This window comes from Medicago truncatula, chromosome 1 (assembly GCF_003473485.1).
Source record: "Medicago truncatula cultivar Jemalong A17 chromosome 1, MtrunA17r5.0-ANR, whole genome shotgun sequence".
Classification (NCBI taxonomy): domain Eukaryota; kingdom Viridiplantae; phylum Streptophyta; class Magnoliopsida; order Fabales; family Fabaceae; genus Medicago; species Medicago truncatula.
This window is the reverse complement of record NC_053042.1, coordinates 46,666,912-46,677,263: the sequence shown is the minus strand read 5'-3', so window position 1 is coordinate 46,677,263 and position 10,352 is coordinate 46,666,912. Positions and strand designations below refer to the sequence as shown.

At 30.8% G+C, this 10,352-nt stretch overlaps 1 protein-coding gene and 1 non-coding gene across 3 annotated transcripts; both read left to right on the top strand.

Annotated features, from left to right (window-relative positions):
• The first annotated feature begins 2,297 nt into the window (after positions 1-2,297).
• On the top strand, positions 2,298-5,545 carry LOC11415231 (uncharacterized). Of its 2 annotated transcripts, none has more exons than XM_024785445.2 (4): positions 2,298-2,552; positions 3,500-3,640; positions 3,983-4,276; positions 4,651-5,545. In XM_024785445.2, the coding sequence occupies exons 2-4, from the start codon at positions 3,524-3,526 to the stop codon at positions 5,305-5,307; spliced, it is 1,068 nt and encodes a 355-aa protein (XP_024641213.1). In that variant the 5' UTR covers positions 2,298-2,552; positions 3,500-3,523; the 3' UTR covers positions 5,308-5,545. The 2 variants fall into 2 exon arrangements, with proteins under 2 accessions (XP_024641213.1, XP_024641215.1); XM_024785447.2 differs by lacking the exon at positions 2,298-2,552 and adding an exon at positions 2,566-2,688.
• Positions 5,546-7,147: 1,602 nt separating this feature from the next.
• Positions 7,148-7,264, top strand: LOC112418844 (U5 spliceosomal RNA). Its single transcript, XR_003008921.1, has one exon. It is a non-coding gene; the product is annotated as a U5 spliceosomal RNA (small nuclear RNA).
• The last annotated feature ends 3,088 nt before the right edge of the window (positions 7,265-10,352 follow it).

Genomic DNA, 10,352 nt, shown 5'->3' with positions numbered 1-10,352 from the left:
TGACAAAAAAAGAAGAATATTAACACCAAATTAACGAAATGGATTTTTGCACATTTACTTTCTATTATACCCTTAGTTTAATCCACCAATATATTCATATTTTTTTGCACACTTTCTCTTTCCAATAAATTTAATATAATCTTTTAAATTATTATTTTTTGAACAAGTCTTTTAAAAAAATAAAAAATAAATTAGTATGTTATTTTTCTCTCATAATAAACAATTGTTAGTTAATATCTTTTTCTCCAACAAATTCCTATTTTTTACACACTTTATTTCTCTCATAACAAACAATTGTCAATTTTAAGATAACAAGAAAAAACTTTGTTTAAAAAAAAACAAACAAACTTTGTTTTAATCTTTTTTTTAGTTTTTCAAATATATAACATTAATTAGTTTTATTGATAAATATAAGAGTAATTGGCAAATGGTATAATTGACAAATCGTACTCTTAAAGTACCAAAACGAGAGTTAAATAGAAACGGTAAATCCGTACTCAAACGACACTTAAAAAGAAACGGAGGGAGTATATAATATTGGCAAAAATACGGGCACTCACGTGCCTGTTTTTTGCTCTTTTTATTGCGTTGTGTGTAGATTATCAACGATATTTTATAGAAATTTTGCGTGTAAATTACAAATGATATTTTATATAATTTTTCTAATATAAATTAAAATTACAAGCATAGATATTTATGATTTTCAAATCTAACAAACTCAACAAACCATATTTATCTTTTTCAATGACAAAAATAATATAACAAATATAACAAAAATTATTATCTTTTTAAGATGACAACGATAATATAACAAATATAACATAAATTAATATCTTTTTTGTTGTCAAGTAGCGTAGTGGCTAGAATTCACATTTTTCAAGGTGAATGAGTGGGGTGTCCGAGGTTCGAACCCCAACCCCTGCATATAATAATGCATGTCCCTGCCAACCGAGCTATGCTCACCGAGACAAATTATTATCTTTTTAATGACACCAACAATATAACATATTTATAGAAAGATTTGTTTAAGATATAATTTAAATAACAAAAAAGTCAACCCAAAATATTTCTAAAATCCACCTATTCTCTTTATATATTACTCCCTCCTTTTTTAATTATAAGTAAATTTTAACTTTTAAGTTCATTCAATTAACGATGTATGTGGTATATAATATAGACCACTTACATCATAAATTTAATGAACCTAAAAATCAAAATTTGCTTATAATTAAAAACGGAGGGAATATATAGTATAAATATATAATAGGTGGAGAATAAAATTGACAATAATAGTCCAACTAGAAAAAAAAAAGTGTATTCCTTATATATATATATAGGTATCTATGTTATCTATACTAGCGGAATGACGAGCACTACCGTGTCCGTCTGTCCGCTCTTTTTATCGAGCTATTTTATTATGTTTGTTTTCATAATTTTGATTATAATTTTTAAATTTTAATGAAAATTATTTGTACATCGATTTATTTACAAATGATTGTCAAAGATGTTTGTTTGTATAATTTTGATTACAATTTTTAAATATTAATGAAAATTATTCGTACATCGATTTATTTACAAATAATTGTCAAAGCGGAAAAAATTTGGACATATATTCATATCGTGCTCGTTACATGATATATTTTGTGGCAACAAAAAAATACTGTGTTTGTTACATTTTTTAAAAAATTTGAATTCACTCTCATCAATTATTTTTTTTAAATGATAAGCAAAAAAATCAGACATATACATTTTGTTTTAATAGTATTTAAATTTACTCTTATCTATTTATTATATGTGATATTCGTATTGAAAGTTGAGGATAATTTTGAAAGGAGAAAAAATCAGTTCAAAAGAGCTATTTTTTTTGTGCAAGAACCTAGTATTTTCTTTATATATATATAGTATAAATATAAATATATGAAATATATGCTTTTAGTATGACTTCATTAAAAAAAAAAAAAAACTTTTAGTCCGACCTTTGCACTTTCAAATATACTTTTGAACAAATTTTATTATAAAAATTATTTTGTTGGTGTCATTCAAAAAAGATAAGAATTTATATTATATTTGTTGTATTGTGTTTTGTTATATTGTTATAATCATTGAAAAAGATAAATATTGTTAGAAAATGAAAAAAGATAAATATAGTTTGTTATAATTAATATTTTAAATTTGGATAAAACATTTATAAAGTTTCTAGAACTAGAATTTGACCTAATCTTTTTTCAAATGAATAAAAAATGATGAAAATAATAAGATATGAATAATTCCAAGTAACAAACCTCGTGTAGAGCACATACATTCAACTTTGGTTGTTAAAATGCATTGGCGTGTGCACGTCACAGCCATAATTGACTTTAACAACGCTTTCTTCAACAAATTTCAATAAACAACATTCAATTTTTTAGAAGAAAAAAATTCTTCGTTATTTTCCTATTGCAGATTATCTCTCTCTTTCACCTACCATCCCATTCTTTGCTTTAATTCTTCACTTTCTCTCTCCTCACTTTCTCTCTCTACAATTGGCGTGTGTCTCTTGCAATCTCCGAAAGGTATCTATCTATCTTTCTTCACTGTTTTCATTTTTTGTTTTTATTTATAATTTCGTTTTTTTATTTTCTTTTACCTCATTCATTGATTCTCTGTTTCTACGTTGAAGCAATTTGGATCCATATTTTCTTCATTTGGGTGATTAATTTTCCCCAATCCTCTTTCTTTATGTGATAATTTGGATCCATGTTATTGTTGAAAAGTTTCGATTTTTTCATATGTTTTGAATTTAATAGGTGAATTTATGAACTGGGTATGCTTAATTTGTTGTTGATTAGAAAGGGGTTGAATGTAGAAAATGTATTGGGAGTTTTTCCTTGAGTTGACTTTCATGGATGCAAAAATTCTTCTATGTTAGAACTTCTAGTGGTGTGAATTAATGCAATTTGGGAACTGAGAATGCTCAATTGTCTGTTTAGTTGTGACAAAAATTGATTCTTTATAATCGGTCATGATTAAAACTGATTGAGCTGAAGGTAAAGTGATTTAACAATAAATTTGAGTCTAAACATCAATTCTAGAATTAAAAATTCCAAATTCTAGCTTCATGTTAGAATCAATTTTAGAGACAAAATCAATTATGCTTGAGAATCAATTTTAAAATCAGTTTTGCAGTTCTAGAAACAATTTTGGCTCATCTAAAAGTGGCACAAAACATAGGCTAGATTTGATGTTACTAATGAATATATTAAATGCTATAGCCTTGTTGATTTGATTCAATGACAAATCTTTCCTCATCACTTGTTAATGACTGGGAAGGAAGGAGGGGTAGGATTCAAGGTTGAAGTTTGGACTGAAAAGTTAGATTTTTATTTTAATATTGCTTTATTATATCATAATGGTTCATTATTAGCCATTAGGAATTGAATCCTGATGTGAACTTTACATGTTTGTGTGCCTGTCAATTCCATGATGAGTTTCTTTCTTATTATAATAACCCTTTGTGCAGGTCTGTTAGATTTGAAGCAGAAGAATGGACTTCTTTGCTAGAGATATTAACGAGGATTCTATCCTTAGGTGTCCTTTCTTGAGGAACATTAATGAACCCACTAACTTCTCATTTGTTTCACCTTTGGCTTTTCCAATGCCTGTAAGTTTTCCTCTTGGCTGACATGATTCTCTTATCATATTTTACTTTAGCCTGCATATATGGATGTTGCCGCATATTTTACTTTAATATCTTTGCTCATAAATCTTAGATCTATATACCAAGTCAGGCCAAAAAGCGATTATTGTAAATTAAAGCTTCTGTTCTTGGAAACAAATTGTGTTTTTTTTTATCTCCATGTTCCAGTTACTTAACAAGTTATAATAATGTGAAATTGTCCACAATTTATGGTGCTATCTTGCTATATTATGATACAAGCACATCATTTTTTACTTGTCCTGTTATTTAATAAACTGATATTCTTACAAATTATCTCTTACACAGGCGCGTGCAGCTAAAGGTCCAATTTTTGAAGATGGTCCCAATTTTGATTTGGCATTCAGGCTTTTCCATGGGAGTGATGGTGTAGTTCCCTTATCGGAGAGAACTTTTCAGTGTTTCGACAAAGTGAAGCCTGAAGCTCCGAAGTCCCAATTCAATCCTTTGGCTGCAAAGGCAGCAACTATTAGCCTGTCATCATTTGGATTTGGCGGGCCTTTCGGTTTTGACTCATTTCATGAGAAGTGGAAGAACCAGAATAAAAAATCCAAGTCCTCAAAAAAAGAACCTTCTTCAAAGGTATGCAGTGTATTCAATCTGCTTTTCTTGCCACTGCCTAGTCATTTTCCATGAAAGGATTCTCTAGTGAAAGTTTTAAATTTATAAATAATACATTTAAGCCTAGTAACTTGATTTTATTTCCCCTTTCTAGAGGGTGTGGTGGAAAGTGGAAACTAAGTAATTGCTTAGTTGGGTAGTTAGCCTAGTTTGAGCTAAGGTTTAAAGGAATGAAAAATTGCGGTTCAAACCCTGGTAAAAGAGAAAATACTAACATTTGCCTATCTTAAAAAAAGAGATATTTGTTTTTAATCATTTTAAGATCGTACAACTTAAGTCATGATTTGCAATACTTTTTCAGTGTCTCTGATGTGTTTCGTTTAATTGATATTCAGGATGGTTCGAAGCATGAGGCAGGCAATGACTGGCTGCAAAATGGGAATTGCCCGATTGCAAAGTCATACCAGGCTGTTAGTAAAGTGCTTCCGCTTGTAGCAAAGGTTATTCAGCCTCCTGCTGGTATGAAATACAAGTGCCCACAGGTAATAGTTGAGGCCCGGGCGGCTATAGCACGCACCGCATTTGCAAAGAATCTTCGCCCTCAGGGCTTGCCGACAAAAGTTCTTGTGATTGGAATGATGGGGATGGCAGTTAATGTTCCCCTGGGTGTATGGAGAGAACATACGGAGAAATTTTCACCATCATGGTTTGTCGCTGTCCATGCAGCTGTTCCATTCATAGCAATGCTTAGGAAGTCGGTCTTAATGCCTAAATCAGCGATGGCATTTACTATTGCAGCATCAATTTTGGGCCAAGTAATCGGCTCCAGAGCTGAGAGGTACCGTTTGAAGGCGGTTGCTGCAAAAAAGCTGACTGCAATAGAAGCTTCTGATGTTGGTTCGGTTCAGTTACCAGTGGTTAAATCTGATGTTGGTTCGGTTCAGTTACCGGTGGTTAAATCTAAAGACAGGCACTGTGGTGATGAGGCCATGAAGTGGAATCCAGCTTCTCTTCAGCTGACAGCAACTTCATCAACTGATGTATTTTGTTGATGGCTGGTTTCTTGTATGTGTTATGCAGTGTAATTGTGTCTGTACTCTGAGTGTGTATTTTGTTACTCCCTTTTCACATTGAATGCCTCGGCTGGCAAATTGTTTTATCAATTTAGACTTTTTTTCTTTACTTTTCTTTAATGCTCAAGTAATAATGCTTGCAAAGACATAAGTAATAAGTAAATAAAAGGCCGATACAAAACTATTGTATTGGCTTTATTTGAGTGATTCATTACTTCATCCTCAAAGGCTTATACTATTCTGCACTGGCGAAAGAGAAATAATGTGAATATGGACGTGTTGCATTGCACTTTTTTTTTTTTTTTTTTTTGTGGTTATTATGATTCAAATTTCAAATACAGTTTGTCTCTCATTTTCAATTTTGGTGTTATTTACTTTAAGTTAATTCATCTACTTGATCGTTTACCGTTGACTATTTGTTAAGTTAGGAAGGTAATTAATTAATTATTTTGTTAAGCACCATCTTCAAAAAAGAATTATTTGTCGAGCATATATAAATCATAATCAATAATGTATAAAATGACTCAAGGATTGTGGCACGAAATTCGCTGTTTTTTTTTTTTTTTTACATGTATACATTTATTAAATTGGTTTGTCGATCAGTTGATGTCACCTGCATAAGATAATTTGGCTCTGGAAACAGCAAAATAGTTTATATCTAAATTTTTTATATTTTAATCACATTAATCCGTTCTTAATTGGCTCAAAACTATCAAAGCTTATAGGCGTGTGTCATGCAGTCCAAGTTTTCATTGGTCATTAGTGTGATGTATATGTTTTTTTTGAAACTTACTAGCTTGAAGAATGTTATTTCTTATATGAATATTAAGTTGGTGGCGGATGGCATTAAGCATCCTTCAGAGGATATCACCGAATTTGGTTCTTTGATTGTTGAGTGTAACTTCTTTTGTCGGTACAAGAGCATGAGTGTTATCGTTTGCTTGACGTTTACTAAACACAACTTTGTAATTGTTGTGATTCACGAGGAGAGTTTTACAATCTGCAAGATCACACCGTACTCTAAGTGATTTGATTTATCTTTGTTAACATCATCATCAACAACCATTTTACAATCCAATTCCAATACACACAGGGACGCTCTAATGAGTTCAATCATTCAAGTGCACACAGAAAACCCCAACATTCCCACTTTTGCTGCTGTCATGACAGCACTGCAATTATCAGTTATAGCTCCTAGAAACTTCCTTGTTGCACTTCGCAAGCACACCCCCATTCCAAGTTTTCGATCAGCTGAGCATACTGCCATGCTTGCAGCACCCTGTATAACTCAGACCAGTAAACATACGATTGAACAGGCAATATGTTACATTATAAATTTCTCATCATTGTCATTATTATGAAAATCCACATATTTGCATAACATTAAATATTTATTTGATATATACTCAGTCTTTTGCTACAACCAATATGCTACAAACATTAAGACCAAGACTTTGTTGCCTCCAAATGTTTCAATGAACAAATACAACTTCGTAAGTTTTTTGCTGCTGCTGCTTTTGGGATCAAAATGAGTGAAGCCTTCCATATTTCCATCAACAAATCTATCTGTTTTCCTCATTATGTTAGGGTAAACTGTAGTAACGTGAAAACGAGACATGTGGATGGAGAGAATTGTGGTAACAGTCTCTTTGTGAAGAAGGTATAGCCGTATGCGACACAAGAAATTAACATAAGGGGTTGGTAACTTGGTATTATAGCGTGCGTATGTTCTGTCTATAGCCCACATCGACTAGTTTGTAAATAAAAGTGAGTTGCTAACATTATAAAATGAAAGGACTTCATTTGTTACAAATCACGGAGCCGTGTGATGAGCACATAGCGAACTATTCTTTCGCCTTTTACTAAAGAATACCGTGTGTGCGTCACTTATAACGGCATACGTTAATTTTTGAAAGAGCTCTCTTGATTGAGGGCTCTGCAATATTAGTTTAAATTTTGTATTTAATTTATAAAACATTTAAAACAAATCTTAAATCATGTTTTGGGTTGAATTAATCTAACCTTTTTTTATTGATAAAATGGTTTTATTAATCTAACTATAAATTGTTGTTATTATTTAAGAGAATCTTAATGAGTGTCTTTGGAACATTGATTAAAGTATTAAAATAGCTAAATTTGGAGAATACCAAAACATTTCATAAAATTCTCTCATTTTTCTGTAGCTTGTAAGTTATTGCCAAGTAAAGTTGATTAAAAGGTGAGAGATAAAATTTAGTATTCAAAGAAGCAAGTGTTGTTAAAAGCTCAATGTAAAATTGTAAGCTATCATCAAAAGACTTAAATGTTTCTTTGTTCCTTGATCTTCTATCCAAGAAAGAAGTGCATTTCTCTCTTATAATTCTCCTGAAGCTATTGCATATCTCAATCTTCCAATGTAACCACTAAAGATACATTGGTATATTGTAGCTTCATCCACCAAAGTTTCAACCATTCTTTTTTTTTTTTTTTTTTAATTTTTTAACATGCTAGCTTCCGGATTGAATATAGGTATAAATTACAAATGTACATCTTCTGGGCTTTTTCTAATGTGTATGCTGATGCAAGTGTTGCATGGTGCACAACCTTTTTTCATCATTAGATTATAGGTCCACCAAATACTAGAGTAGAACCTTCACACCAAATTTGCTCCCTCTTCATCCCTTTTCTCCACCGTTTCCCTCCCCCTCCACCCCTTAACCTCTGTATAGCCCCTGTAACAGATATGCTCTACCTTGTTAGAGGGTGCCATTTAGCTTGGACCTTTGCAGATTTGGTTCAAGATGGACCAATTTTTTTTCAACCATTAGATTAAATCAGCTACCAATTCTTATCATAGTCCATCTGCATCAAATACAACCCATCAACTTCATCTCTCTATCATTGCAAGCTTTCTCTTTCTCTTTCAAAGTGTTTCAATGCTTAATACTAATCATCAAATTGTAAGAACCATAAAGAGCTCCATTCACAATCTCAACTCCCAAAAAACCCAAAATCATATCATATTCTAATTTTCTACTGCAGATGGCTGACCCAAACTCCCAATCCCCGCCACTACTTCTCTATATTATAGAAACGCCATTTGCAAGGCTAAAGCAAGTTTCATCGTTTCTTTTAGAGTGAGAAAATTCAAAACTCAAAAAAAGCTTACCATATTACCAAGCATGTGCCAAAATGATAACAAAAAGCCATAGAAAACAGAGATAGAGTTTGTCACTTGTGTTGTGAGTATTGAGAGGGTAATTAAAATTTCACGGTCTATGAGTTTTTTTTAAAAATTATTTTATCTAATCTTGTTTATTACTATTTGATTAATTAACGTTAGACTTTTAAAATCGTGATATTCGAACCCATCAACTCTGACTTTTAAAATTGTTTATTATAATGGTAAGAAAATAATTAAAGTAATAAACTCATGAGGCTTTATTGTTGCCTCTCTGAAAATCTGGAAGATAAGGATTAGGAGAATTGCTCTTCCCACATTTGGTTTGGCTATGCCACACGAGTAAATTACTCAAATGCCTTTCGGCAGTAAACTATCGAGGAAAACTGAAAACTTCGGCAGTCAACTGCCGAGGAAACCTCAAATCTGTTTTTTTTTTATTCTTTGAGAATATTCCGCGGTCTTTATCATTTTTGATTGATTTTTCTTAATAATTCGTTTTTAATTTTATTGATTTGCACTCCTTATTTATTTTAATTGTATTACTCCTTTAAATCTTTTTTTTTTTGTTATAACTGCTTTGATCTTCAACAATAATGAATATTTTATTTCCAAAGAACTTTCACGGAATTTTCTTCTTTTATTTCCTTTTTACAGAAATATTCACAATTATTTTAATTGTATTACTCATTTGATCTTCTTCTTTTTTTGCCTATTTTATTTTCAAAGAACTTTCACGAAATTTTCTTCTTTTATTTCCTTTTTCTTTGTTTTAGGCTTAACATTTAAGTCCTCAAAAAACATTTTAATAAGTGTAAAAATTGAGTATTTGAATATTGTTTTGCAAATTACTTAAATAAAAAAAAATCTTTGTACACAATTATTTTAATGTAGAAAATATAACAACATATTATACCTTAAAAAAAATCGTTGTGCACAATTATTTTAACGATTGTATTTAAGTAATGTGCAAAATAATATTCAAATGCTTAATTTTTACACTGATTTAAATGTTATTCTTATTAAGATATATACACATAAGTATAATACTGCAATTGTTTAAAACGTACCAAAATAATGATTGAAACATTCAAAATCAATAAATATTATTAAAGACAATTTATGGTTTTTGTCAAAAAAAAAAGGTTTGTTATTAATGACAATTAATGAATTTTGTCAAAAAAAAAAAAAAACAGGTTTGAGGTTTTCTCGGCAGTTAACTGCCGAAGTTTTCAGTTTTCCTCGGCAGTTAACTGCCGAGGGGTATTTGAGTAATTTACTCGTGTGGCACAGCCAAACCAAAAGTGGGAACAACAATTCTCAATGATTAGAGAGAGTCAATGAGAGTGATAGGTAATATGTGTGAAATTTAGTGTTTAATGACCATAATAAGGTTTGGTGGGTTCATATGATCCAACGGTACAAAAAACTGGTCCATCTTAGACCAATATTTTTCCAGGTTCATTTTATACGTAACCTTGTTAGAGTATATTGTAGTTTTATTTTACTTGAATACCTTTGGATTTGCTTTGCAGTGTATGCATTTTGAGTTTTGGACACATTCAAAATCATGGTTATATACTTATTTTAGTTCAAATGTAGGAATCATTTAGATTTAAGAATATATTTTTGTAATAAAATGATCCCAATGCTTCATGTACTCTTAAACAAAGATTAATTGTCGATGATAATCGAAATCTCGAAATGAGCCAATAATCGCACAAGCTAGAAAATGTGCATTTATTGGTTCAATCAATTCTGTTTTGTGTCACAAATATCCAATGTGTGTGGAACAAACATCAAAATGTCCATGCTGAAGATAAAAATTTGATCCGTAACTAGAAGAGTAGAAGTAATTTATGGT